The following is a 26,525-nucleotide window of genomic DNA, read 5'->3' on the forward strand; positions in this document are numbered from 1 at the left end:
AGAGTGGGGAGAGCTGTGGTGCCAGCACCGCTGACATCCATCATGGCCACCTCCATCCCCAGGCAACAACAGCTCCCCAGGCACGCTGCTGCCCCAAAACCAAGGGACAGGGACGGGACAGGGCTGGGGCACCGCGGGGATCCCCTGCAGCGTCCCCATCTCGCCCCACCGCAAGCCCCTGGACGAGCTGCTGCCTCGGTAGGTGTCATGGCGGCCCCCTGTGCCTCGGTAGGTGTCATGGCGGCCCCCTGTGCCTCGGTAGGTGTCATGGCGGCCCCCTGTGCCTCGGTAGGTGTCATGGCGGCCCCCTGTGCCTCGGTAGGTGTCATGGCGGCCCCCTGTGCCTCGGTAGGTGTCATGGCCGAGGCAGGAAGCGGAAGTCGTTGTTGTCACGTGACACACGCCCTGTTCCCCGTGTAACGCCCGGTAGTGGCGGGGGGGACACGGGGGGAACCGGGAGGAGCTGGAGGCACCGGGAAGCGGGCTGGTGTCCTGGGAGGGGCGCTGGGGACCCAGCGGGGTGAGTGGAGGGGTGCAGAGATAACGGGGGGGCACTGGGGCGGTGGCAGAGGGGACGGGGAGGGGCTGAGGGGGCACAGCAGGACTGGGAGGGTCCGGCAGCGGTAACTGGGACAGCTGGGAGGGGAGCAGGGGAACTGGGAGGGCACTAACTGGGGGAACTGGGGGGGCACAGCAGTGACTGGGGGTGTGGGGAGGGGGCGTTGAGCCCGCTGTTCCCGCAGGATGCTCCTGCGCTCCTGGAAGTCGCTGTTCACCGGGAGGCTGCTGCTCCTGACCAACACCCTGAGCTGCGGGGGCCTCCTGGCAGCCGGGGACTGCCTGCAGCAGGAATGGCAGCGCCGCAAGCGCCCCGAGAGCCAGCTCCAACTGGGACGCACTGGTGAGCGCTGGGACGGGCTGTCCCAGCCCCACGGCCACAGGGGCAGCCAGAGCTGGACACCTCCCGCTGGCCCAGGAGCTGCCAACCCCGTCCAGCCCGGCCTTGGGCACTGCCAGGGGCGGCCACAGCCGCTCTGACAATTCCATCCCCACCCCGCCCTCCCAGGGAGGAATTCCTTCCCCAAATCCCCTCTAAGCCTGCCCTGTCCACGCACAGCCCCCGTGCTGAGCCTGGCTGTTGTTTCCAGGGCGGATGTTTGTGGTGGGCTGCAGCCTGGGGCCGCTGATGCATTACTGGTACCTCTGGCTGGACTCGGCGTTCCCGGCCCGGGGCGTGCGCTGCCTCAGGACGGTGCTGAAGAAAGTGCTCATTGACCAGACGGTGGCATCGCCCAGCATGGGAGTCTGGTACTTCCTGGGTATGTGGGACCCTCGGGGGTCACTGATCCCAGCCCTGTTCCTGCACAGACACCCCAAAATCCCGCCCTGGGAATCCCTGGGAGCTCCTGGAGCCATGGGAGGCCTTGAGGCCAGGAACATTCCCTGGGGGAATTCAGTGCCCAGCACCCTCTGGAGGAAGAATCTTTCCCTGAAATCCATCCCAGATCCCCTGAAATCCATCCCAGATCCCCTGAACCTTTCCCTGATCCCCATCCCAAACCCCCTGAACCTTTCCCTGATCTCCATCCCAGATCCCCCAAACCTTTCCCTCATCCCCATCCCAAACCTCCTGAACTTTTCCCCGATCCCCATCCCAAACCCAAGGCACAGCTCCAGCCGTTCCCTCGTGTCCCAGACAGATCATTGCCTTCCCTTTCACTTTTCCATTTCCTCGCTCTGGCTGCTGCCGGCTCTGCCCTCCCCGCCCACCCTGGGAGGGGTTTGGGGCATTTCCCGGCCATTCCCACCCCTATTCCCACCGACCCCCCCTGTCCCCGCAGCCATCGGCACCCTGGAGGGCCAAACTCTCCAGGAGAGCTGGGACGAGCTGAAGGAGAAATTCTGGGAATTCTACAAGGTAACCCCCTGCCCAGGCTCTCCCCTTTTCCCCGCTGGGCTCCGCTGGGAATCACCCAGCTGCTCCTGGCTCCTTTCCAGGCTGACTGGTGCGTGTGGCCGGCGGCGCAGATCCTGAATTTCCTCTTCCTGCCTCCCACGTACCGCGTGGTTTATGTCAACGTGGTGACCCTGGGCTGGGACACCTACCTGTCCTACCTCAAACACCGGGTGAGCCTCAGCCCCGTGTGCCCCGGCGGCCGCGGGAGCGCCGGGCTCATCCCGCTGTCCCCGTTTTCCAGGAGCCGCCGCGGCAGAGCCAGCGCAGCGCCGGGGCGTAGGGAGGGCACGAGGCCGTTCCTGCCTGCACCAAACGGATTTTCTGACCACTGTGGATCCCCTCAGCCGAGGGAGGGGATGGCCAGAGCCAGCCCCCCCACGTGCCTGCTGCCTGATTAATTCATCTGCTAATTACAGCCATGGGTTGGGGTTGTAACAATCTCTTGTTGCAGGATAACCTGTAAAGTGATTTTCTTCTGGGATTTGCTGGCGGAGCCGGGGTGAGGAGGAGCTGCTGCAGCCCCTGGGAAGGGTCCTGGCTGGATCTGTTCCCTCTCCAGGGAAAACCTGCCCCTTGCTGCTCCTCCAGCACCTTCCAGCCACCCAAATCCCCACAAAGTGGATATTGGGAAGGAATTCTTCCGTGTGAGGGTGGTGAGGGGCTGGGCTGGAATTCCCAGAGGAGCTGTGGCTGTCCCTGGATCCCTGGAAGTGCCCAAGGCCAGGCTGGAGCAGCCTGGCACAGTGAAAGTGTCCCTGCCCATGGCAGGGGTGACAAGGGATGGGATTTCAGCTCATTCCCACCCAAACCCACTCCATGATCCACTCCTGCAGCTCCTCACTCCTTCCCCTCCTGCTTTTTCTCTTCCAGCTCCAGGATAAAATCACTCCACTCCCCCCTCGCTGCCTCAGCTCCCGTTTTCCCCCCGGCTCCGGGCGGGGGCTGCAGCCACCTGGATCCTCTATAAATAGGGATGTGATTGCACCCGTCGGCTCTGCGGCGCTCGGGAGGAGGAGGGATGGAGGGAGGGGGAGCCAAATTTTGGCAGAGTTTGGGTCATCACATCCCTCTGCTCCCAGCCCTGGGCGAGCTGGACGCTCCCTGCATAGCCCAAGAACTGAATTATTCCCATTTTTTCAATGAAAACTGCCTGAATGGGAATATTCTTTTTTTTTTTTTCCCCTTGCTTTTTAAAGCTGTGCCTTAAAGCTCTGCCCTGGTCCCTGCTGTCACACACCCGGGGGGGACTCAACTCCTCCCTCTGCAGCAGCAGGAGCCAGTTGGGGGATGATAATTAAAGAAAAAATCAGATTAATTTTGCGCCTCTCTGGCAACTCAGGGACCCCGCGGAACTTCTGATCAGCATCGGTTTATTTCTTCACAACATTTCTTTTAATACAGTGATTTTTAGGAAATTGTACTCTTTTTGACACTTTTGACATTTGTACAGTACAGTGTAACTCTTCCATAAGTAAACTTCACAAAAAAGAGAGAGGGGAGGAGGGAAAAGGTGGAGGGAGAGGAGATGGAATCATGGTTGGGAGGAGAAATAGAGGGGAAATCTGTAAAATAAAGACACAGCGCTCGGGGAAAAATAAATAAAGGGCAGCTCTGTCATGGCTACGGGAATATCCACTTATTCACAGTCTCCACAGAAGCACAGAACTACAGGAAAACGAGATCCCAAATCCCTGGAGCAAACCAGCCGAGCTCCCAGCCCCGCTCGCCCCCCACGAGCCCAACCCGGGGCCGATTCGCTCCAGTCGGCTCGGCCTCGCTGACTCAATTAATTATTCAATCTTATTTAAATAATAAGAGTTTTCTTGTGGTTTGGTTGTTTTTTTGTTGTTGTTTTGTTTTTTGTTTTTTTTTTTAAAAGTGATATTCACAAGCAAGGTTACCACACTGAGAGAGGAAAACAAAACCAAAAAAGAAAAAGGAAAAAAAAAATCAGAATATATATATATATATATATATATATATATAAATGCACCACCACGGCCACAGCACAGCAGGTCACGCGCACAGCGTCACTTCCTACGCCTATTTACAAGGAATTTCTGTATGTACAAGGAGGAAGACGGCGGGAGCATAAATTAGCATCTATTTATACAAATAAACAAGAGTCAGGAGATATCCATCCAGCTGGAGGGGCAGGAGAGCCGGGCACGCGGAGCCTCCGGCAGCGGGAGCTCGCTCGGGGTGAAGGGGAGCACACCAGAGGGGATGGGGAGAGATGGGGGGGTCCTGTCACTGCACCCACACACTGGGAAGGGGGTCCCAGGGTAGGGGGATCCCCAGGACAGGGGGGTTCCAGAGCAGGAAAAAGGGCAAGGGGTCCCAGAGCCGGGGGTCCCAGAGCCGGGGGTCCCAGGGTAGGGGGATCCCCAAGACAGGGGGGTTCTAGAGCAGGGGGGCGTCCCAGAGCTGGGGGTCCCCAGGACAGGGGGGTCTCCAGGGCAGGGGGTCCCAGAGCTGGGGGGTCCCAGAGCTGGGGGTTCTAGAGCAGGAAAAAGGGAAGGGGGTCCCAGAGCTGGGGGTCCCCAGGGCAGGGGGTCCCAGAGCCAGGGGACCCAGGGCAGGGGGTCCCAGGACATGGGGGGTCTCCAGGACAGGGGGTGCCAGGACAGGGGGGGGTCACCAGGAAAGATGGGGCTGGGGGTGATTGATGGTTTCTTGACAGTGATTAAAAGCAGAAGGGGGGGGTGGGGGGAGTTTTCTACCAGCCCAGACTTAAAAATAAATTAAGGGGTGGGGGGCATAGCCTAATGAATTGGGGCGGGGGGCTCCTAGAGGGGCTGCAGCCCTTTCGGAGGTATCAGCAGCAAAAACCCCCACGGGACCCCCAAGAGGAGGAGCTCGGGGGGGGGGGGGGGGGGTTGGGGTGCACTGACCGGTTTTTGGGGGGTTTTGGGGGGGGGCTGGCCCCTAGCAGGCACAGTCCTGGTGAGGGGGGGCCTGCTGGTCCGTGAGCTGGGGGCCCTGCTTGGCGCCGGTGACCGCGGGGTCGGCCGTGTCCAGCGACTCCGACATCTTCTCGCAGATGATGTCCACCAGCCGCTCGAAGGTCTGCTTCACGTTGATGTTGTCCTTGGCGCTGGCCTCGAAAAACTCAAACCCTGAGGGGGTGTGGGGTGGGGACACAGGGACAAGGGACACGCGTCAAAGCTCCGGCCCCCGCGTCCGACCTCGCGCAGCTGCTCCTCCCCTCGTCCAACTTCTCAAGGGTTTGCAGCCTGCCCCCAGCACCCACAAAATCCCGGTTTTTTCACCCCCCAAATCCTCCCCCCAGCGTCTCTCGGAGAGTTCAAGGTGTGTAACGGCTCCGTGGTTTCTCTCTGGGTGCCAAGTCACCGCCGATGTCGGAGCGGAGCAATTACACGGAGGGAATTAAGCCCTTAATTAAATTAATTGTGGTCTGGCAGCCGTGGCGGGGGGTCCCCCCTGCCCAACTCACCCAGGTGCTCGGCGAGCTGGCGGCCCTTCTCCGAGGAGACCACGCGCTCATCCTCCATGTCACACTTGTTCCCCACCAGCAGGACCTGGGCGTTGTCCCAGGAGTAGGTCTTGATCTGGGTGGACCTTGGGGAAGGGAGGGAGGGATCAGAGGGGCGGGGAGGGGGTGGCTGGGGGAGTTTGGGGTGCCCAGAGCCCGTCCTGGCGCTCACCAGTCCTGCACGGCGTTGAAGGACTCCTCGTTGGTGATGTCGTACATGAGGATGAAGCCCATGGCCCCGCGGTAGTAGGCGGTGGTGATGGTGCGGTACCGCTCCTGCCCGGCCGTGTCCTGGCACGGGGGACGGCAGAATGGCACCTCCAGGGACGCAGGGACACCCCCGGGGCCACCGCCGGCTCCACCATGGGGGCAGATCCACCCTGGTGGGATCCACCACACCCCACCCCTGGTGGGGCAGCTCCACACTGACCATCACCCCATGCTGACCATCATCCCACAATGACCATCACCCCACATTGACCATCACCCCACATTGACCATCACCCCATGCTGACCATCATCCCACGGTGACCATCACCCCACAATGACCATCACCCCATGCTGACCATCATCCCATGGTGACCATCACCCCACAATGACCATCACCCCACATTGACCATCACCCCACAATGACCATCACCCCACAATGACCATCACCCCATGCTGACCATCATCCCATGGTGACCATCACCCCACAGTGACCATCACCCCACATTGACCATCACCCCACAATGACCATCACCCCACAATGACCATCACTCCATGGTGACCATCATCCCATGGTGACCATCATCCCACGGTGACCATCACCCCACAATGACCATCACTCCATGGTGACCATCATCCCATGGTGACCATCATCCCACATTGACCATCACCCCCCACACTGACCATCACCCCACACTGACCATCACCCCACACTGACCATCACCCCACACTGACCACCACCCCACACTGACCATCACCCCTCATCAACCTCCGCCTCCACCGTCCACCTCCCCACACCATCACCCCCTCCCCATCACCCCAGGCCAGCAGGGGGGTCTGGGGGCCCCCCGAGGGTCTCTCTCCTCACCCAGATCTGCAGCTTGATGCGTTTGTCGTTCCGGTAGATGGTCTTGACCTTGAAGTCGATGCCGACAGTGCTGACGAAGGCGGGCGTGAAGGAGTCGTCGGCGTACCGGAACAGGAAGGAGGTTTTCCCCACGCTGCTGTTGCCAATGATCAGGATCTTGAACATGTAATCGAAGTTCTGGTCCGAGGATTCCTTCTGCCCATAGCGGGAGTCGGTAGCGGACGCCATCTGCAAGGTGGGGCAGAGGCCGTGACGGGGCCGGTGGCCGCAGCCTCCGCGGTGCCAGGCCCCGGTTTGGAGCCATTTCCCGGCACCACCGGCACGGATCAGGAATATTTTGGTTCAGGATGGGCGATGGTGTGGCTGTCAATGGATCACCCGGCCCCAAAGGGCTCGGGGAGGCCACGTCCTGTCACCCCCAGAGCAGGGACCCCACGGCGTGTCCACCGTAAATGTGGGGCACGTGGCCCCCGGGGTTTGCCACGGCTCCAGAGATTTGCGGTGGCTTCCAGGCTCTGCCGTGGCTCTCAGGATTTGCCAGAGCCGCCTGGAATTGCCGCGGCTCCCGGGATTTGCCGCGGCTCCCGGGATCTGCCGTGGCGTTGGGGGTGCGGCCGGGGCGCCGCAGCCTCGCCCGCATCTTCCCGGTGACAAAATGGCACCGGCGGCGGTGTCCCCGCAACGCTGTGGCCAGCGCGGTGCCACAGAGCCGTGGGGTGACACAGGGCTGTGGGGTGACACAGGGCTGTGGGGTGACACAAGGGTGTGGGGTGCCACAGAGCCATGGGGTGACATAGATCCGTGGGGTGACAGAGAGCCGTGGGGTGACAGAGAGCCGTGGGGTGACAGAGAGCCGTGGGGTGTCACAGGGCTCCATGGGGTGTCACAGGGCACCGAGGGGAGGGCAGGGGGACACAGGGGGATACGGGATGGAGCACAGGGATGCCGGGCAGAGGGGATGCGGGGTGCTCGTGCAGGGGGGGGTGCAGGGAGGGGGTGCTGGGTGCTGATGGGCATTTCGGGGTGCTGATGGAGGGGGGGGGCTGATAAGGGGGCTCATGGGGGGGTGCAGGGCGCTGCAGGGAGGGGGTGCTGGGTGCTGATGGGGGGGTTCAGGGTGGTGATGTTTGGGGGGGTGCAGCGTTGCAAGGAAAGGGGGTTCAGGATGCTGATGGGGGGTGCGCAGGGTGCTGATTGCGGGGTGGGGGGGTGCAGAGTGCGGCTGGGGGGGGTCAGGGTGTTGATGGGGGGGTCAGGGTGCTGATGGGGTGGGGGTCACCTCCCCGCAGGCCCGACCCCGCTGCACCCACTCGGTCCCCGCCGCACCGAGACCCCCCCCCAGGCCCTGCGCCGCCCCCCCCGCGCCGCATCCATCATCATCACCATCCCCCCCCCGCCTCCCGCCTCCTCCGCTGCAGCCGCCCCTCCCCTCCCGGTGCCGGGGGGGGGTCACAGAGGGGGTCTCGGGGGGGGTCCCTGCGGGGGTGTCGCTGTGGGGGGGTCCCGGTGGGGGTCCCGGTGGGGGGGGGGGTCTCACCTCTGCCGCGCTCGCGCCGCCGCCTCCTCCCCGCAGCGACTGCAGCAGATGCGGAGCCCGGGTGACGTCGCTGAGGGGCGGGGCTCTCTATGCAAATGAGTCTGTACGTCACGGCCGCGCCCCTGAGGGCAGCGCTGATTGGCTCGGCGGCGCGCTTTGATGGACAGCGGGCGGACGGGGGGAGGAGCTCCCCCTCCCGGCGCGGTGGTGGGCGCCGCCCCCTCCTCCCGCAGCGCGCAGTGGTGCGGTCCGGCCGCGCTCCGCGGGGCGCGGGATGAACCACCCCCTGCCTGGCGGGGGTGTAGGGCGAACCATTCCCGCTCAAAGAGGGGGATCGAGGTTTGACAGCCTCCCTGTCGCGACATGGCGCACTATCGCGACGCTTTCCCCAGTCCTGCACTCGCGGGCAGCCTGATCCTTCCCGTGACAGGGCGGCTGACGCTGAGGCGGGGCTGGTGCGCAGGTGGGGGCGGCCATGTCCTCCCTCGCCCTGAGGCTCCAGCGGGGATTAGGGCCAGCAGCATATGGCGGCCTCAGGGCAGCGGCACCGCCCTGCCCGGGCACTGCCCTGCCCTGCCCGGGGCCCCGGGAGCCTCCCGGGCACTGCCCTGCCCTGCCCCGCCCGGGGGGGGCCGCGGTCTCTGCCCCGGTGCAGCTCCTTGCCCCTCGCCAGGCACTGGGTGGGCAGGGGGGTGTATTGACCACAGCCCCCAGTGACAGTGGGGTGACACGGACAGTCCAGCGTGGGATGGACACAGCCATGGGGATGGACACGGGCTCGGGATGGATCCGCACTTAGGGATGGAGCCAGAATTAGGGATGGGTCCAGAATTAGGGATGGGTCCAGAGTTAGGGATGGAGCCAGAATTAGGGATGGGTCCAGAATTAGGGATGGAGCCAGAATTAGGGATGGTTCTGCACTTAGGGATGGGTCCAGGCTCAGGGATGGGTCCAGGCTCAGGGTTAGATCCAGGCTCAGGGATGGACCTGGCTCCTATGAGCATTTTCCATCAGCTTTCCCAGGCAACAGCCCCACCGCCTCCTCGTGCCACAGCCCCTCCGCCAGAAACGGGGGGATAAGGACTTTTCCCAGCTCCTGCCCCGCTCCAGCCCCGCAGAGCCTGGGCTGGATCTGGATCCGAGGCGTTTGAGAGCACGGTCTCTCTACCTGAGGGATGAGGAACATCAGCACCCAGCAGGGATGGCACAGAGCCACCACCACCCTGTGCAGGACCCGGCACTCCCGGCCGGCCCCTGGAAAACCTCTGTGCTGGGAAAGAACCAGGGCTGCTGGCAGGGCGGGCAGGGGGCGAGGGCCCCACGTGCCCGGGCAGTGCCAGGGGTGGGGACGTGTTTGTGGAGATAAATCACCGTGGGGAGCAATGCGGAAGAGCCGGGATCGGGCTCCGCACCGCGCCAAGCCGGCGATTAAATATTTACCTTAGCAGGTCGTGTTTGCCAGCGATGGATCGGCGTTTCCAGGGAGGAGCTCGCTTTTGTTCCAGCACAGAGCCAGGTCCTGCCCGCTGCCCGGCGGGAGAAGGGGCCACCAACCACGCCGGTCCCTGGGGACATTGGCTGAGGCTCCCGTGACACAAAGAGGCGCTTACAAGGCTCGTGTTTAGGGTGGAACAAACCGGGTTTAATCTCTGGAAGGTGAAGGAAGAATCCCAAAGGACCCTGCCCCAGGCAGAACGCTGGAGATGGGGGGGTGGAGTGGGTGACAGCACCCGCCAGGGTCCGAAATGTGAAATACAAATGGCGTTTTGAGTGATCGCAGAGGGGAAATGCAACTTCCCTCCCCAAAAATGCACCTTTCCGCCCCAAAAATGTGTGTGAGCTTCGGAGAGGCTCGTAGTAAAAAGTGAGCTACAAAAGGCTTTAAAAAGTGAACCTATTCCCAAATAAATAAACCACGGAGTCGTGCCCGTGCCGTGTGCCGGTGCCTGGGGGTGCCACCAGCACCCTCTGCCCACCTCATCCCGGCTGCTGTCCTGCAAGGGGACACCTGGAAAGGTGCTGGAACGCTCCTTCCTCCAGCCCTTCGGGGCGGGATGTGCCCGGGACAGGGCTGGGGCCACAGCACGGTGTCCCCACGCCCTGTCTGAGGGGGACAGGGACCTTTCCCAGCAGCTGGCAGCAGGGAGAAGGACAGCAGCGTCCTCGTACCTGTCAGGACCTGCCCAGCTGACAAACGGGGACACAACCCGGGTGCCTCCAAGTCCCTACAGTGCCGGTGCTCCCCGGTGCCAGCTCCCCAGTGTCCCCAGGCAGCGAGGGGACCCACGGGCCGGTGCCGCTACGTGCCCAGGGACAGGAATGTGACGTTGCCCTCTGTGTCCAGACACAGCCCCTGGCTGCCCTCAGGCCCTGGCACGGAGCACCCGCTGCCGCCGTCCTTCGGCAGGGTCCCCTCCAGCGCCCGCTGGTTGTCCACGTCCCTGGGGCGGGGGACGGGCGAGTCCCGGTCCCCGGGGCCGGGGGACGGGCGCTTGGTGTCGGCAGACTCCGAGTCATCTGTGCCGGGCGTCTTGGAGCCGCTGTTGTCCTCGTCCAAGGGGCTCTCGGCGCCCTCCAGCTCCGTGTCCGACTCACCCTCCTCCTCCTCCTCCTCCTCCAGCGTCAGCTCGAACTGGAACTTGTCGGTGGTGGCGGGGGACACGGCGGGTCCCTCGGGCGGAGGGGAGGGGCTGCGCGGGATCATGCTCTGGTACCATTCTCGGTTGTCCTCCAGCGTGTCCAGCAGCTCCTGGGCGTCGGGGTGCACGAGGTCGGCCCACGTCTCCCAGAGCGGGTGGGCGATGAAGTCGATGAATCCCACCTGGGGGGAGGCAGAGCTGAGCCCCCTGCCCGGCCCCGCGTCCCCCGCGCTGTCCCCAGGCCGCCAGCCCACCTGGGACTTCTCCACGGAGGCGGTGTGCTTGTCACACATGGGGCTGATCTCCATGCCCTTCTCCCGCTCCCGGTCTCCCTGGTGGAAGAACTCCACCATGATGCGATCGGTCCACTGCCGGTACAGCTCCAGAGGCTTCGTGGGGTTGCTGAGGTCGGCGCAGTGCACCATGTTCTGCAGGACCTGCAGGCATGGACGCTGCGTCCTCTGTCCCCCAGGGCCACTCACGCTGTGCCACCAACTCGCTCGGTCCCCCCAGCTGGGTTTGGGAGGGTGGTGGCACCAAATGGGACAGAGCCAGAATGGACACCTGCAGTGCTGGGAAGGATTCCCCAGCTGTGTCCCCACCTGGATCCGGTCGGAGTAGTTGTCCAGCAGCAGCACCCCCAGGCTGGTCACCTTCTTGGTCTCCACCATGGTCTTCAGATCCGCCAGCAGGTTCATGTGCTTGGACATGTCTGTGGCCAACACCTGGGCGGGGAGAGGTGGGAACGGATCTCAGCCTGATCCCCCAGCCCAGACCCCCCCGGGGTGGTCCAGCCCCCCCATACCATGTCGATGACCATTTTACGGAGCGTCTGCCTCTGCTTCCTGCTCAGGTTCTGGAAGATGTCGCAGTTCTCCTCCTGGAGGAGCTTGAAGCCCACGGCCAGGTGGTGATTCTCCAGCACCGAGGCATCGTTGTACATCAGCGCCAGTTCCGAGTCTGCAAGATGGCTCTGGTCACCCTGGGGTGACCCCTGGGGTCCCCCAGTATCCCCCAGGTCCATCCCTGCTCCCCAGCTCACTGGTGTTGATGAGGAACTGGTTGGAGACGCCGGGGTGATCAACGTCGTGGATGGCGCTGGCGAAGATGGCAGCCATGATCTCCAGGTCTGTGAAGACGGCCTAGGAACGGTGGGAACAGGCATTGGGGACGAGTTACGGCCCCGCCAGGCACACCTGGGTGGCCTCGGGTGACCAGGAATCACCTCCAGCGCAGGTGTGGAGAGGAGGACGTGCGTGGACTGCGCCACGTCGGCGGCGTGCAGGTTGTTGTGGTAGGCCACGTCGGCGTGGTAGTGATCCTCCAGCGTCAGCATGTAGGTGATGAAGGTGTTGACGGGGATGCGGAAGGTCTTCATCAGGTCACGCTCCTGCGGGGAGGCAGGAGGTGGCTCGTCCCCACCCGGCCACGGGGACGGGGACATCCCGGCGGGACGCTCACCTGGAAGATGCTGTACATGATGACGGTCAGCGGGCGGTTCCCCGAGTACTCGGCGACTTTGAACACGTCGAGCCCCCACTTGTTGGTGTCCTCCAGCTCCTGGGGAGCAGAGGGACAGAGATCCATGGGGGGCCGGTGCTGGGGACCCCGCGGTGGGGTGGGTCACCCCTGCCAGGGCCCACCTTGGCCAGCAGCGCCTCGTGGTCCGTGCGCACCCCGAAGCGGGGGATGCCGGCGGCGGCCAGGCTGGAGCCGTGCTTCAGCTTCCTGACGCCGCTGATCTGGGACATGGGGCGCTTCCTCCGCTCCTTCTCCTTGTCCTTTGCCAGTGCCGAGGGGATCTCCACCTCGTGCTGCTTGTCTGGGGTGACACGAAGGGGCTGTGAGCAGGGCAGGAGCCCAAATCTCACCGCCAGCATCCCCCCGTGTCACGCTGAGGATGGGCACAGGTCACACCGTGACAATCTGGGGGGCTGCAGCACTTTACCTCACCCCCATCCACAGGCCACACATCTGCCAGGGACCCCTGGACACTTCTCCAGGCACACAAGGACGGCCACAACAGCCCCAGTGCACCAGTATAGACCAGTATGAGCCAGCACTCCCAGCCAGGACAAACGCTGTGTCCCCCCATTCCATTCCTCCACAAGAATCCAGTGGGACCCTCTGCTGCCATCATCCCCGTGGGCACACCAGCTCTCTGGGGACACAGAGCCCACCCTGCTGCCCCTGGGGAGGTGACCTCGGAGCAGGGGGGGCCTCACCCAGGAAGGTGCTGGAGATGTACTCGGAGACCTGGTTCCCGGAGCGGCTGGTCTCCGAGAGGTGCGTCAGCTCCCGGTTCAGCATCCGCTTGAACTGTGGGTGGTTGGCAGGGTCAGCGGTGTGGGGGGCTGGCAGGACATCCTGGGGGGCTCTGGGGTCCCCACGCCCACCAGGGTGGCCGTGACAGCATCCCTTACCTTGTTGGAGGCCATCTCGCTGACCGAGTGCCTGGTCTGCAGCGTCTCCAGCTGGTCCAAGCACCAATCCAGCTCCTCCAGGGTCTCCCGTGAGAGCTTCTGGTGGGCATCTTCTGCTGGGGGCACCCGCCAGCTTGGCAAGGGACCCGCCAGCAGCGCGGCCACCCGGCACGGGGGGCTGCTGCCACACCGCACGCGGGGGCTCACCCGCACCGAGGGTCACAGCACCCCCCGAGCGGGGCGGCGGGGGGCGCGGGGGGACGCGGGGGTCGGGATCGGGCATCCCCGGGCAGCGGGACTCAGCCCCATCGCGCTGTGCCCATGGCACGCGGAGTGCCACGCTGTCCCCGCGGGGTGACAGCCAGCCCCGGGGACAGCCGGGCTCCCGCGGGGCCCCGCTCACCGCCGGGGTTTTATTAATGGAAGGTTTGACGTCAACGGGAGCTTTTCCACCGCCGCGAAGGGCGGCCAGGCGGGAGGAGCTGCCGAAAACCAGACATGGATCCCAAAGGGCAAAGCCGCAGCTCTGCCTTGGCTTGGGGCGAGGGGTGGGGGGAGTCGCTGCACCCCCAGGGCACGGCAGGACACGCCTGGGGACACAGGGACAGCCAGCTCGTCCTAAAACCTCCCCACCGCCGTGCCCCGGCACTCACCGGAGAGGCTGGTCTTGCTCCCCGAGGGCAGGCTGCTGCTCGATCCTCGCCTGTGAAACACGGGGGGCTGAGTAGCTGCGACCCCCATAGCGGTGCCCCCTCTTTGCCATGGGTTGGGGTCCCCACTCAGGTGACATCCTGGCCCTCCCACCCCTCCCCGACTCACTTGATGCCGGCGCGGTCCTGGAGGTGGGTCAGGTTACTGCGGACAGTGCGGAGGCTGGCCAGGACCTGGGGGGAGACAGGGGGCTGGGGTCGGGCGGACCCCCCCGGGCCACCCACCCCGCTGCTGGCTGCAGGCCGCGTCCCCTCCCGGGCAGGGCACAGCGGTGGCACCTACCTGGGCAAAGGGTGTGACGATCATGTCTTCTCCGTGCCTGCGGGAGCACAGGGAGCGTGAGGGGAGGGGAGGCTCGGGGGTCGCAGGGGATGTGGGCTGGGGGGACACTCACAGGTCGCTGGCGATGGAGGAGTTGCGGGACATGGCTTTTGGGGACAGGTCGTAGTCGCTGTCGGAGCGGTACAGGAAGGACTCGCGGCGCTGGCCATGGGAGAAGGTGCCCTGCAGGACCAGCCCCGCGCCCGGGCTGGCCTGGGGGTCCAGCGCTCCCCGGCCTGGGGGGCCATTGTCCAGGTCAAAGCTGTGATGGGACAGGGGACAAGGCTGGCACGGGGCGCGTGGCACAGGGACCTCAGCCCAGGGGATGCTGCCAGGTTCCCTGTGCCACCATCTCGCTCTGCACAGCGCGCTCCGGCTCGGTGACCCTGTGGTGACACTGGTGCCCGGTCTGGCCCTGCTGGCTCCTCCGGCTGCTGCTGAGAACGGGCACAGCTCGGTGCACATGGAGCCTCTCAGCTCCCCGCTGGCACAGTGGGCTCTGGGACTTGGGATCAGCAGAGCCAGGCTGTCCCATGTCACCCAGCTGGAACAGGACCCACTGCCCTGAAGCTCCCAGCTCCAGAGACCCGGGATGGGCTGGCTCCTGTAGGTCCCTCCTCCTACCTGTCACCAGCACCACTGTCCCAAGTCCTCCAAAGCCCCAAAGCCTCCATCAGCCCCGTCTCGAGGCGCCGTGTCCCACGGAGGGGACAATATCCCAGCCACGGCACGGAGCCAGGGGACATCGAAGGACAGAAACCGACGCAGAAGCCAAGCCCTGGCCCCTGGGGACACTCTGGCGACAGCCCAGGGGCACCCCAAGCGGAGTCACCTGGCAGCCGTGTGCATGCGGGGGGGACAGGGATGGTGACCCCGCAGTGTCCCCCAAGCTGGCCGCGGCCACTTCACCCACCCTGCTGCACTGCCGGCCCCGGGGTCATGGGAAAGGCTGCACGCACCAGGGACACAGCGAGGGCCACCCAGCGCCCGTCCCCTCCCGCAGTCCCCGCAGCGGGGACGGGGACAAGCCACCCCCGAGCGCCGGGACAGCGCAGATGCCGCTGGGGCCGCCGTGAGCCCGGCGGGAGCCCAGCACCTACCCGATGCAGGAATGCCTCCGGGACGGGCAGCGGCTCCCCGGCAGCATCGTCCCGCTCCGGCAGCCCCGGTGGCTGTGGCTGTGTCCCCGGCAGTGGCAGTGCCAGCCGGCACCGCGTCATGCCATCCCGCAGCCCCTTGTTTTCCTGCCTCGGCTTCCCATCCCCGATGGTACCGGCGACACAAAGCCTCATTGTCCCTCCGACGGCCCCGCGGGGTGATGCCCGCGTCTGTTCCCGGCCCCGTGCCACCACCCCTGACCCCGCTGCCACCGCAGGGGACAGCCCCGGGGAACGCGAGCCCCTGCCACGGGCTTGGTGCGCAATTAACCCCCCTCGTTTCAGCGTTAATGACCTCCGAGCGGTGTCCGTGGCGGGGGGGGGCCGGGGCCGCTATAAATAGATGCTGTCGCTGCTGAGCAGGGATGTGCTGAGCCCCACGGCGCAGGTGGGGCCGGCACCCCAAAACCAACCCCACAGATCTCCGAGGTGGGGAGGGAGGGGAAGAGCCGCGGTGGGTGGGTCGGTGCCTTGATTTGGAGGGCAAAGCCCCCCTCCGTCCCCACCGGGCCACCCCGCCGCGGGTCCCTGCCCGGCCGTGGCTGCCGTGAGTGTGTCCGTGCTCAGCCCCGCTCGTCCGGCCGCTCCCCCCGCCCGGCTCAGCCCCTGACCATGTGGGGACACCCGCCGTCCCCTCCTAATCCCCCGCGTCCCCACAGCCCTGAGGACGCGCCACAACTCTGGGGGGAGCCACTGTCCCCGTCCCGGCAGCACAGCCTGGTGCCACCCCCCCCGCGGGGACCCCCCCCTTACCAGAGGGGATGCGCCACGGTGAAGCGCCGCTGCAGGCGGATGCTCTGGTTCATCAGGAGCTTCCTGAAGAAGACGGGGGAATTGCGGGGGGAACTGCGGGGGGAACCGCGGGGTGACGTGGCCGGAGAAGCCCCCGGCGAGCAGCGCGTGGTGGGCAGCATGGCCCGGCTCAGGGACCCCCGCGCCGGCGGCGAGGTCCCGCTGCCCCCGGTGCGGAGCAGGAAGCGTGCGGCCGTCCCGGCCCCGGCAGCCCCGGGAAACTTTCCATCCCCCTCCCGCCCTGCGCCTGGGAAATTAAACAACTGTCTGGCTCCGGCAGCCGGCGCAGGGAGCGGGTCCCCCCCCGGTGTGCCTGGCGGCCCGGGCACGTGGCCCCTCGCTGGCCCGGTGCCACCGGCCACCCTGCTGTCCCCGAGGCGGCAGCTGCTCCCGAAAGGGCAGGGGTGCTCTGCCCGGACACGCGGAAAAATGTCCCACGAAGCCCCCAGGGACCCAGACGTACGGAGCGGACGTACCACGGTGCCACCGAGAGACACAGCGGAGCACGGAGCATCCCGGGCGGGCGGTGTGGCTGTGCCACGGTGCCACCGAGGGACACAGCTGAGCTTGGAGCATCCCGGGCACGCGGTGTGGATATGCCATGGTGCCACCGAGGGACCTGTGAGAGCCAAACCCACCCCACACCGTGCCCCGGCCCCTCCCCGGTGCTGTCCCCTCCTGGAGCCACTCCCGAGCAGAACGGGAAGCAGCAGGGTGAGGTTCAGCTGGTGACAGTGACACTGTGGGGGACCCACTGGCCGGGCTGTGGGAGCTGGCACCTGCCCAGCCTGATGCAGCAGGATGTGGCTACCTGCTGTTCCCGATGGCCACAAAAATGTCCAGCAGCTGGCAGGGAGCCAGGAGGGACAGCAACAGGGCCCCCCTGCCACCACAGCACTGGCGGGGAACCCCAAACCCACCGGATGGGGGTCCTGGAGGGGTCACGTTTGCTTTCAAGGGACTGCGAGCACGACAGTGGGGACATCAGGATGCTGGGACAGAGGGACATCAGGGGATGTGGGAAAGAGGGAAGAGCCCCCTGTGCTGGCTGGCAGCCACCAGCTCTGGGCACCAAAGACTGGGCTGGCCTCAGGACAGCCAATCCCTGTCCCCAGTACAGCCAGTCCTTATCTGAGTGTCGCTGTCCCCACGTGTCTGTGCAGGGGTGGAGGACAAGTGACACCAGAGCCGTGTCCCTCGGCTGTGCCAGCTCCTTGCTGTCCCCACAAGCCGGGCTGGAAGAGGCACGGGACAGGGGGAATGGCCCAAAAATAGCCCCGCAGCAGCACAGCCGGGCCCGAGCCACTGCGGGAGGGACCGAGGTCACCTCGGGCAGGGCCAGACCGGCCCTTTGGTGGCTCCGGTTGGGCCACGGGATGGGGACAAGGAGGGGGTGAGGAGGGTGAGGACAGGGGATGGGGGTGACAGGGATGGGTGTCACGGGGACAGTGTGGTGGGGACAGTGGAGGACAGGAGTGTTGGAGGGGGTGACAGGGACAGACGCTGATCAGAATGGACATCCCGGGGCTGGAACGGCGGGGTTGGTGACAGAGGGGTTTGTCCCCAACCCACCGGGCGCTCTGCCCCGGTGCCGCTGTCCGGCCGCCGGTGCTGAAGCCGGGAGTGTCCCCGCCAGCCGTGCCTTGTCCGGTAACCCGTTCCCGGTGCCACCGGGGCGTCACGTCCCCGCTCCCCGTCCCGCCCTTACCGGGGGGGCTCGGACTCATCGCCGCTGCTCGGGCCGCTCTCCTCGATGGTGAACACCACCCGGGCAGCCTCGGGCTCGGGGGCTCGGGCCGCCTCCGCCAACCGGCAGCCCAGCGGCGGCAGCAACGGGGTCCCGGAGAAACGCCGGCGCACGGCGCCCACCGCCGCTCCCGGGCCCGGGCCCGACGGGGCGGCCTCGGAGGGATCGCGGCAGCGCTGCCGGGAAACGGAGCGGCGGTGAGGGGAGCGGGGAGCGGCCCCGGGAGCTCCCTGCTGATCCCGCTCCGAGGGTCCCGCCCGGGCAGCGCCCCCCGCCCGCCGGTACGGGGCGCCGGTAGCGCGCTGGCGCCCCCTGCGGGCCCCGGTGCGGAGCCGCAGCCGGGGGTACCGGGGTGTTACCGGGCGAGGGGCGCTCGGGGAAAGGCACGGCCGGTGCACCGGGAGCGGCTCCGCACGCAGCCCTCGGAGCCACCGGGACTCCCCCCCGCCCTCCTCCTCCTCGTCCCGCCGCCACCGGAGAAGACCCCCCTGACTTCCCCCGGGACCCCGCCGGAAAATCCCCCGGAGCCGGCGCGCAATTACGCAGAGGTGAATAATAATTAACCGCCCATTAAGGGGATAATTAATTCCCGCTCAGCGCCGCCAGCCCGGTTATTGCTGCCCGGGGGGCCGGTGCTGGGACGCTCGTACTGGGGACACCCCTCGCCCCCCGGGACACCCCTCGCCCCCCCGGTGGCCCCCGGTGGCGGTCTCACCTCCGCGCCGAGGAAAGGCAGCGCTGTCCGGCTCCGTCTCATCGCCGTCCCTGCGGGGGGAGCTCCGGGAGCCGCGGCCGGGAGGGGCTTGGCGGCGGGGACCCCCTCCCGCGGCTGGGGACACCCTGGGGACACCCCGGGGCCGGGACACGGGGGCTCCCCCACACCGTCATTTATGGCCACCGGCTCTCGGCCGGGCTCAGCCCCGACCTCGGGTTTCGGGGCACCCCCGCCCCACTCCCGGTGCTCCCTTGGGCTGGATGGGGACAGGGACGCGGATCCGAGGCCACCGGGAGTGGCCCCAAGCCCAGGGCACCCAGCGGGTCGCGAACCCACCGGTGCCACGCTGATGATCCACCCCGGACGGCCGCCACCCGCCGCCCCCGAGCACCGGGGCGCACCGGGGCTCACGGCTCCACCCGCGGAGCCCCCAGGACCGAGCCCCCCCGGGATTTGCCAGCATCGGGAGCGGCCTCATCCCAATCCCAGGATCTGCCGATGCCCGGCACGGGGGTCCCCGCCGCCGCCAGCCCCCCGGCCCCGCCCGCAGCCCCTTACCGGTGCCCGGTCCTCGCGGCGAGCGCGGCCCCGGCCGAGTGCAGCGGAGCAGAAGGAAAGCGCCGTGCGTGCCTGGCCGCTCGCTCCCTCCCATCCCACCTCGCCGGGGGGGCTGCGCGGCTCCCCCCACCCCGGGCAGCACCGCCGCGCACCCCGCACCCACCCCGCCGGACCGGGAACACCCCGGGGCCGCCAGCCCGGCCCGGGGGACCCCGACAGCGGTTGGGGCCTCCCCCGGGAGCGGGGGTTTTCCCCGGGCAGGCTGCAGAGCACATGGCAAACGGGAAACCAGAACCGGGGCTGCGGCTCCTTTATTCAGCAGTGTGGGGAGCCCGGGGGGCTGCAGAGTGGGGGTCAGCTGGGGGTGGGGGGCTGGCAGGGGACTTCTCCATCACTTTGCTCTGGGGAAGGAGAGAAAGAGAGCGGGGTGAGCGCCCAAACCCTGCACCTGCTGCCCCCCCTGCCCCTCCCGGCCCCCCCACGCACCATGGGCACCTCATCCAGGTGCTGGAAGCGGGGGGTCCCGCGCCGGGACAGCCGCACCAGCAGCGCGGCCGCCCCCGCCACCAGCACGCAGACGGAGAGCGAGATGATCACCACCACAGCAGGGCTCGGCTCAGTGGGGTGCTGCCCTGCGGGGGTGAGACGGGCACCCCGTTATTCCCCTTGGCACCCCGTTATTCCCCCGGCACCCCGTTATTCCCCTGGCACCCCGTTATTTCCCCCCACTGAGACTCGTGCCCAGCCCTCAAGCACCACGGAGACAGAGGTGGCTCAAGCCTGGCTCCAGTCACCCGACTGCCACCACCCCACCCACCCATCACAGACCTGGCACCCAGCTCCTGTGTCACCTCCACCCCCGGGGGACCAGCCCAGGGCCCTCCGACCCCCTGGCAGAGACTGGGGGAGAAAAGGGAAGCCCTCAACAACCCCCCCCCCCAAGGAGGGGGGAGCAGCCAGGGGGGACCTTGGGACCTGCACCCCTGTGAGTGCAGCCCCAAGTGGGGGATCTAGGGGGGACCCATGCCCACACCCCATCTGCCCAGTGCCCCCCAGCCTGGCTCTCACTGGAGCTGCCAGCTGTGCCATCAGTGGCTGCTGTCATTCTGGAGCTGGTGCTGGCACTGCTGGTGCTGTTGGGACCCGGGCTCACTGTGGGGGAACTGGGAGAAGCAGGTCTGGGTGAGGATGGGGCTGGCGTTGCTGTTGAGTTGGATGGATGCGGTGTGGATCTGGATGCATTTGTGTGGGATGGAGCTGGGGCTGTGGTGGTGCTGGATGAGGCTGTGCTGGTTCTGGATGGAGATGTTGGAGGTGTCATTGATCCAGGGGTACTGGATGGAGCTGGTGCTGTGCTGGTGCTGGATGGAGGTGCTGAAGATGCTGCTGATGCCGTGGCATGGGATGGAGTTGGTGTTGTGGTGGTGCTGGATGGAGATGTTGGAGGTGGTTTTGATCCAGGGGTGCTGGATGGAGATGTTGGAGTTGGTTTTGATCCAGGGGTGCTGGATGGAGATTTTGGAGTTGATTTTGATCCAGGGGCGCTGGATGGAGGTGCACCAACTCTTCCCACATCAGGGCTGGACTGAGTCACGCTGTGACTCCCCTGGCTGGTGGCTGTGGCTGAACGGGATGGAGACAGTGTTTTTTATCACACAGAAAACTGGGATCAAATCCCAGAATTCCCGAACCAGAAGAGCTTCCCGAGTTGCCGTGCCATGGGCACAGCGCTGCTGGGGACAAGCAGCAGCGGGCAGTGCCACGGCTCAGGGACACGTGCTGAGCCAGCCCTTGTGGCACCCACGGGCCACCCTCGGGGCCAGGCGTGGTGGGGACGCTCCGGTGGCCACGTGGGACGGAGCAGGTTTGCCGGGCAGTGCTGGCAGTGCCCCTTATCTGCCCAAATCCTGTTTGCACAAGAGGAGGAGCAAGTCCAGACTGGCCCCAGGGGGACTCCGAACAGAAATGTCCCGAGGCAGAGCCGGCACCCAGGGGCACGGTGTGGCTGGGGGGGTCCCCACAGCTGCCACCCTCTGCCAGGATGGTGTTGAAGCCCGGGCCAAGCACCCATTGTGCCAGGATGGGTGAGCCGAGGCTCCCTCGGGGTGCAGGGAGGGTGCGGGGGGCCCAGGCTGGGAACGGGGGCCCCACAGTAGCACGGAATGCCGGGGCACCCTTTGTCCCGGGAGTGCTGAGGCGGTGCCGCGGTGCCAGGACCAGCCGGTTTGGCAGCACCGGCGCCGCATCGTCTGGAAGGGGCAGGGTCCTCCGGTCCGGCGCTGCCGGTGAGCAGATGAAGCCCCCCGGTGACCCCAGCCCCGGGGGGGGGGGGACACGGGACCCCTCCAGCGGCCCGCCTGGCCGCCAGTGCAGAGCGGGAGGCAACACGTGGAACTTCCCCGGTGCCCCGGAGCACCCGCACGCCCCTCCCGAGAGCCGGAACGTGGCGGGGGGAGGCCACAGACCCACCCGCCGGTGGCTCCGGGAAGCAGCCAGCCCCTCAGTGCTGCAGATCTCCTGTGGCCCCGGGACCCCGCGGACCCTCCCGGTGCCCGGTACCTGCGGCAGCGAGCAGGGCAGCGGCGCAGCAGAGCAGGGGGAGCGCGCCCCGGGCCATCCCGCCCGGTGCCGCTGCCGCTGCCGGTCCCGCCGCCTTTATCAGCCCCGGGGGAGGCGGGGGCCGCCCGCGGAGCCCCCTGTCGGTACCGGGCGGCACCGCAGCACGGGGACCCTGCGGGCACCGGGAAGGACCCCCCCAGAAAACTCCCCCCACCCCGTGTCTGTTTCCTCCCGCGCACCTCCCAGCCCGGGGCCGTGAGAACCCCCCGGCACCGGGAGCCAGCCCTGCCGGCGGCATCCCGCGCTCTCCGGGGACACGTGGGGACACCGGGAAGCGGCCACAAAGGGATCAGGGAATGCGGGGACTTGGGGACAAAGGGATCTTGGGAAGTGGAGACCTCGGGATACACAGTGCCACATTGGGATGTGGGAATTTGGGGACAAAGGGACCTGGGGCCATCAAGATGCGGGGACAATGGGGTCTGGGGACATGAGGATGCGGGGACACAGGGACACTGAGGCCACGGGGACACGGTCAGGTGGCTTCCTCGTCCCTCTTGGTGCCGGAGCGGCACATCCGGGGCGCAGCACAAACCGCGCCGGGACGGGGCCGGCGCTTCCTCCGGCAAACCGCAGCCGGCTGGCACCGCGTCCCCGGGGAGGCTCCGCGGCACGGCCCGGCACCGAGCCTGGGGTCCCGGGGAGCCTCCCGGGGCAGAGCACGCTCGCTCGCAGCCGGGAGCGATCCTGCTGCTGGAAGGGTCCCCAAACGCTCCGGGGACACAGGGTCTGTCCCTCGGGCGCTGCTCCCCGGGATGGGGGACACGAAGGAGGAGCCACCGCGGTGCCGGGAAGCCCAAGGGTGTTGGCGATGTCTGGGAGGAGCAGTGGAGGCCCGGCCTCGCTGGGTGCCTCGGGGAAACCCCTGGGGCCCAGGACAGGGGGGTGCTGGTGAATTCCCCGACTTGGAGAGGGTCTGGCAGGGCAGAGCCACAGCCAGGACCAGCAGTGGGGTCCCCTCGCCCACCTCCTCATACATGCGGACTCCGGATATGCCCATGTTCCCCCCCAAGAGAGCCCAAATAACCCCATAACCCCCCCGCAACACCCCAACCTCTCACTACCCCCTCCCCACAACATCCCCCACCCTTCCCAGCTACCCCCAACACCCCCCTCCCCCAAAAAACAACCCCGTGGACCCCCTCGCCCTCCACCCTCCCCAGCGATTCCCGGAGCCTCTTTGCCAGCTCTGGAGGGGCCTCGCTCCCCTCTCCCCGATCCCCATCGCCCCCTAAAACTCCCCAAACCCCCCCGGTCCCCGGTGCCCCCCCCGCCCCAAGATGGCACCCGGCCGCGCCACTTCCTGCCCGCGCCGCCCCTTCCCTTCCCGTCCCTTCCCGTCCCTCCGCGGCGCAGCAAACAGCGAGAGGCCAATTCTCCGTGTGGCGGGGTTTTACTGGGACCCGACTGGAATGTGTGGGGCGCGGAGGGGCCCGGCGGGGCGGCCCGGGCCCCTCTCAGTCCGTGCGCGGAACATCCCCGGCTCGTCCCTCCCCGCAGTTCCGTGCGCGGGGAGCGGGGCGCGCTCGGTGCCCGCCGTCAGGAGCCGGTCCCTGCTCCTCCCCTCGGACCCCTCAGTTCGTGTCCGGGGAGGTGGAGGGGAGGGGGCGATCATCGCTCTTCTTCCTCCCCTCGGGACCCCTCAGTCGGCGCCCGGGGCGCTCCCCCCAATCCCTGCCCGGGGCAAGGCGGGCGCGTCCCCCGCTCCTGCCAGTCCCTGCCCGGGACCCCTCGGTCCATACCCGGGGCAAGGCGGGCGCTTCCCCGCTCCCCTCAGTCCGTGCCCGGGACCCCTCGGTCCGTTCCCGGGGCGGGGTAGGCGCTTCCCCCGTTCCCCTCGGTCCATGCCCGGGGTAGGGCGGGCGCTCCCCCCGGATCCTCGCCCGGGACCCCTCGGTCCGTGCCCGGGGTCAGTACGCCGGCACCTGGTGCTGGTGCTGGGGCAGGAGCTGGCAGCCGCTGTTGACGTGGCTGAGCACCTTCTGCTTGAGCTGGGCGACCTGCTCGCGTAGCAGGCTGGCGGTGGAGGCGAGCTCCGTGTTCTGGCTCTTGAGGCTCTTCACCTTCTCCTCCAGCCGGGAGATCCGCTCCAGCTTCCTCTTGCGGCACTTGGAGGCGGCGATGCGGTTCCTGAGCCGCTTCCGTTCCGCCTTGATGCGCTCCTGCGTGTCCATGTCGATGGGGGACAGCGGCGGGCTCTCCCCGAAGCTCGGCACCTCCGGCACGATCTGCGGCTCGTCCTTTAACGGCGGCGGGGGCGGCGGCGGCGGCAGCCGCGGCGGCGGCGCCGCGAACGGGCCGGGGTCGGCGGCGTAGCTGACGGCCGGGTAGGTGCTGAGGTTGGCGTAGACCGGCGGCTCCGGGCCCATCCCGGCGGAGGGCAGCTCGCCCGCGCCGCCGCTTCCTCCCCCGCCGCCGCCGCCCGCGCCGCCGCCGCTCCCCGCCGCGCCGCCGCCCAGCTGGTTCTGCTTGTGCAAGTCCTCCAGCGCCTTGACGAAACCCTCGGCGAACTCCTGCTCCTCGGAGGCGGCCGCTTTAGGGTAGAGGAACTGGCCGCTGGTCGGGGTGGTGGTGACCAGCCCGTTGGACTGGATGATGAGCCGCTCCAGCTCCGGGGACGCCAGCTTGAGCAGCCCCAGCTCGGCCGAGCCCAGCAGTCCCGGCGCCTCGCCGCTGGCCGCGCCGGGGGCTTTCAGCGCCGCCGCCACCTGTTCCGGTAAGGCCATCCCGAGCGCGTCCTTCTTCATCATGCTGCCGCCGGGGAAAGGCAGGAGGAGCCCGCTGCTGCCGGAGGACGGGGCGAAGCCGCTGCCGAGGCCGCTCAACACATCATCATGGTAGAAGGGTGTTTCCATCCTCCTCCCCCGCCCGGCTGCGGGGGAAACGGCGCCGGGGCGGGGGGAGGACCGGGGCGAGCGCGGGGCGGGGAGGGCGGGGGAGGCGCCCGGTGCGCACCGGCCGCGGCCCCGCTCCTGCGCGCGCGCACACGCGTCTGCCGCCGCCGCGCGCCCCGCGCCGCATTAAATAGGCGGCGCCGTCGCGGTGACCTCACCGCGTCGAGCCCCCATTGGCTGCAGATGACGTCCTTGCCCGCCGTCGTTTGCATACGGGGCGTGGCCGCCGCCCCGCGGAGGCGGTGCCCCGCCCCGGCCCGGCCCCGCCCCGGGCCCGTCGCCGCGGCGACCGGCGGGTAAACGGGACAACAGCGCGCGGGGCCCTGGGATGACGTCAGCGCGGGGGAGGGGCGGTCACGTGGCCCCGCGGCGCGCGCCCCGCCGGGGCTGATGGACACAAAGGGAGGGGCGGGAACCGGGCACGGCAACGGCACCGGGAACCGGGCACAGGGCACTGCCATAGGGCACCGGGAACTGGGCACGGGAACTAGCCACCGGGAGCGGGGAATTGGGCACGGGGCACTGGCCATTGGGCACGGGAACCAAGCACCGGGAATTGGGCACAGGGGACCGGCATAGGGCACCGGGATCTGGGCGCGGGAACCGGCCACAGGGCACCGGGAACTTGCCACTGGGAATCGGGAACTGGGCACGGGAACCGGGACCGGGCACAGGAACCGGCCACCTGTGCCGAGCCCCGGCTGTAAAAAGGTTACGATAAAGAAACACACCGGGCCAGGCACCGCCACGGGGCCTCACGGGGACCTCCGGGGCCAGCCGGGCACCCGCCGTGTATGTCACACCGGGACAGGCCACCGGCTCTACCGGCAGCGTGTCCGGACAGTAGCCACCATTCCTGTTGTCCCCACGCCTTCCGTGTCACGGCCTGTCCCGTGTCACCGCCCCGATGTTTGTCACCGGTGTGTGTGTGCCGGTGGCACCGGGGTTCAGCCAGGGAACAGCCGCTCCTCCGGTTCACCGGGGGAGGGGGGGGTTACACCATCACTGGACGGTCACTGCCGTGGCTCAGCCGGGGGCACAGCGAGCCCGGCGCAGGCGGCACCGGGGAAGGAGTTAACGGCGGGGGCGGTGGCGGTGAGAGACGTCACGGCCGGCCAAGCCCGCGGGCGGCTGAGGGGGCGGATCGGCGTCAGCGCTTGACGTCACCGGCGCGGGGGGAGGCCGTACCGGTGCCCGCCGCTAACCCCCCCACCCACCCACCCATCCCCACCGGGCAGGATGCGGCCCCCGCCGAGACCCCGGGACACCGGGGCGGGGGACGCTGAACCGGCTCTAATTGCGGCCAGATGCGTCCCGGTGGGCGCTATCGGAGAGCGATAAATCAGCGTGGGGGGGGGGGGACTCGGGGGACCCCGCGCCTCCGGTTCTCCCGCTGCCAGGAGCTCCGGCCCCGGTGTGTCCGTCCTGTCGGCGTGGCACGGGGTGTGGGGACACGGGTGACACCCAGGACAGGGCTGGGACAGCGCTCGGGGCCGGCACACGCAGTGCTGGGGAAACTGAGGCACGAGGGAACAACTGGGATCTACCCTCCCCCTCCAACAGCTGCTGTTAATTAAATCCCAAATAAAAGCAGTTTATTTAATCTCAGCCAAAGCAGAGCGGAGCCAGCTCCGTGTCCCCCGGTGTCCCGCCCGGGGGCGGGCGGCAGTGGCGGTGCCGGGGTCCCGGGGGCTCGGCCGGGGAGCAGCTCCCAGGTGAAGCCGCCGTTCTCGTTTCTGCTCCAAACCCCTCATTACGGGCGCGGCCGCGGCCGGACCGGCAGGTTCAGACTTTCCATCCCGACCAAACCCGGCCGGCGAAGGACAGGGACCAGGCGGGACGTAAAAAAACCTCCCCTTCCCCCTGTCCCGACCGTGCTCGGGG

General features: G+C 67.4%; 5 protein-coding genes across 11 annotated transcripts; 1 reads left to right on the forward strand and 4 right to left on the reverse strand.

Moving 5' to 3' along the window:
* Window positions 1–412: 412 nt before the first annotated feature.
* MPV17L2 (MPV17 mitochondrial inner membrane protein like 2) lies at window positions 413–3,785 on the forward strand. 4 transcript variants are annotated; one of them, XM_088067669.1, is made up of 6 exons: window positions 413–520; window positions 744–901; window positions 1,149–1,319; window positions 1,842–1,918; window positions 1,999–2,127; window positions 2,828–3,785. In XM_088067669.1, exons 2-6 carry the CDS (start codon window positions 745–747, stop codon window positions 3,098–3,100), a joined length of 807 nt encoding a protein of 268 aa, XP_087923795.1. In that variant the 5' UTR covers window positions 413–520; window position 744; the 3' UTR covers window positions 3,101–3,785. The 4 variants fall into 4 exon arrangements, with proteins under 4 accessions (XP_087923795.1, XP_014115786.1, XP_014115784.2 ...); XM_014260311.2 differs by lacking the exon at window positions 2,828–3,785 and adding an exon at window positions 2,199–2,368; XM_014260310.2 differs by having other exon boundaries at window positions 418–426.
* RAB3A (RAB3A, member RAS oncogene family) lies at window positions 3,311–8,207 on the reverse strand. Its single transcript, XM_005531641.3, has 5 exons — window positions 8,066–8,207; window positions 6,529–6,756; window positions 5,626–5,744; window positions 5,415–5,539; window positions 3,311–5,076 (listed from the first exon to the last, which is right to left on the reverse strand). The coding sequence occupies exons 2-5, from the start codon at window positions 6,754–6,756 to the stop codon at window positions 4,886–4,888; spliced, it is 663 nt and encodes a 220-aa protein (XP_005531698.1). The 5' UTR covers window positions 8,066–8,207; the 3' UTR covers window positions 3,311–4,885.
* Window positions 8,208–8,372: 165 nt separating this feature from the next.
* PDE4C (phosphodiesterase 4C) lies at window positions 8,373–16,713 on the reverse strand. Of its 4 annotated transcripts, XM_014260301.2 has the most exons (17): window positions 16,585–16,713; window positions 16,070–16,132; window positions 14,233–14,421; window positions 14,121–14,157; window positions 13,947–14,011; window positions 13,781–13,830; window positions 13,128–13,243; window positions 12,930–13,023; window positions 12,348–12,526; window positions 12,166–12,264; window positions 11,930–12,094; window positions 11,747–11,846; window positions 11,510–11,664; window positions 11,307–11,429; window positions 10,959–11,141; window positions 9,506–10,886; window positions 8,373–9,233 (listed from the first exon to the last, which is right to left on the reverse strand). In XM_014260301.2, the coding sequence occupies exons 1-16, from the start codon at window positions 16,620–16,622 to the stop codon at window positions 10,365–10,367; spliced, it is 2,178 nt and encodes a 725-aa protein (XP_014115776.2). In that variant the 5' UTR covers window positions 16,623–16,713; the 3' UTR covers window positions 8,373–9,233; window positions 9,506–10,364. The 4 variants fall into 4 exon arrangements, with proteins under 4 accessions (XP_014115776.2, XP_087923793.1, XP_087923794.1 ...); XM_088067667.1 differs by lacking the exon at window positions 16,585–16,713 and having other exon boundaries at window positions 16,070–16,323; XM_088067668.1 differs by lacking the exons at window positions 16,070–16,132; window positions 16,585–16,713 and adding an exon at window positions 15,260–16,007.
* Window positions 16,714–19,439: 2,726 nt separating this feature from the next.
* On the reverse strand, window positions 19,440–21,779 carry CIST1 (colon, intestine and stomach enriched 1). The gene is made up of 4 exons (XM_088067598.1): window positions 21,688–21,779; window positions 20,197–20,751; window positions 19,615–19,760; window positions 19,440–19,529 (listed from the first exon to the last, which is right to left on the reverse strand). The coding sequence occupies exons 1-4, from the start codon at window positions 21,743–21,745 to the stop codon at window positions 19,440–19,442; spliced, it is 849 nt and encodes a 282-aa protein (XP_087923724.1). The 5' UTR covers window positions 21,746–21,779.
* Window positions 21,780–23,121: 1,342 nt separating this feature from the next.
* On the reverse strand, window positions 23,122–24,724 carry JUND (JunD proto-oncogene, AP-1 transcription factor subunit). Its single transcript, XM_005531642.3, has one exon. It carries the CDS (start codon window positions 24,600–24,602, stop codon window positions 23,658–23,660), a length of 945 nt encoding a protein of 314 aa, XP_005531699.2. The 5' UTR covers window positions 24,603–24,724; the 3' UTR covers window positions 23,122–23,657.
* Window positions 24,725–26,525: the final 1,801 nt, after the last annotated feature.

The sequence above is a fragment of the Pseudopodoces humilis genome, chromosome 28, assembly GCF_049639895.1.
Source record: "Pseudopodoces humilis isolate 2021_Gansu_Grassland_sample_001 chromosome 28, ASM4963989v1, whole genome shotgun sequence".
Classification (NCBI taxonomy): domain Eukaryota; kingdom Metazoa; phylum Chordata; class Aves; order Passeriformes; family Paridae; genus Pseudopodoces; species Pseudopodoces humilis.

Bases quoted from the DNA above. Each gene is read 5' to 3' on its own strand.
- PDE4C (XM_088067667.1), bottom strand. From the start codon at position 16,230: ATGCTGCCCACCACGCGCTGCTCGCCGGGGGCTTCTCCGGCCACGTCA. The intron at 11,430-11,509 runs GTATGGGGGGGC...CTCCCCGCCCAG, and splicing joins GTAAAATGGTCATCGACATG to GTGTTGGCCACAGACATGTC. The intron at 10,887-10,958 runs GTGGGCTGGCGG...GCCTCCCCCCAG, and splicing joins CCTCCGTGGAGAAGTCCCAG to GTGGGATTCATCGACTTCAT.
- CIST1 (XM_088067598.1), bottom strand. From the start codon at position 21,745: ATGGCCCGGGGCGCGCTCCCCCTGCTCTGCTGCGCCGCTGCCCTGCTC. The intron at 20,752-21,687 runs GTACCGGGCACC...CATCCCGTTCAG, and splicing joins TGCCCTGCTCGCTGCCGCAG to CCACAGCCACCAGCCAGGGG. The intron at 19,530-19,614 runs GTGCGTGGGGGG...CTCCTTCCCCAG, and splicing joins ACCTGGATGAGGTGCCCATG to AGCAAAGTGATGGAGAAGTC.
- JUND (XM_005531642.3), bottom strand. From the start codon at position 24,602: ATGGAAACACCCTTCTACCATGATGATGTGTTGAGCGGCCTCGGCAGC.
- RAB3A (XM_005531641.3), bottom strand. From the start codon at position 6,756: ATGGCGTCCGCTACCGACTCCCGCTATGGGCAGAAGGAATCCTCGGAC. The intron at 5,745-6,528 runs GTGAGGAGAGAG...CCCCCGTGCCAG, and splicing joins GCATCAAGCTGCAGATCTGG to GACACGGCCGGGCAGGAGCG. The intron at 5,077-5,414 runs GTGAGTTGGGCA...ACACCCCCTCAG, and splicing joins CCAGCTCGCCGAGCACCTGG to GGTTTGAGTTTTTCGAGGCC.
- MPV17L2 (XM_088067669.1), top strand. From the start codon at position 745: ATGCTCCTGCGCTCCTGGAAGTCGCTGTTCACCGGGAGGCTGCTGCTC. The intron at 902-1,148 runs GTGAGCGCTGGG...TGTTGTTTCCAG, and splicing joins GCTCCAACTGGGACGCACTG to GGCGGATGTTTGTGGTGGGC. The intron at 1,919-1,998 runs GTAACCCCCTGC...GCTCCTTTCCAG, and splicing joins AATTCTGGGAATTCTACAAG to GCTGACTGGTGCGTGTGGCC.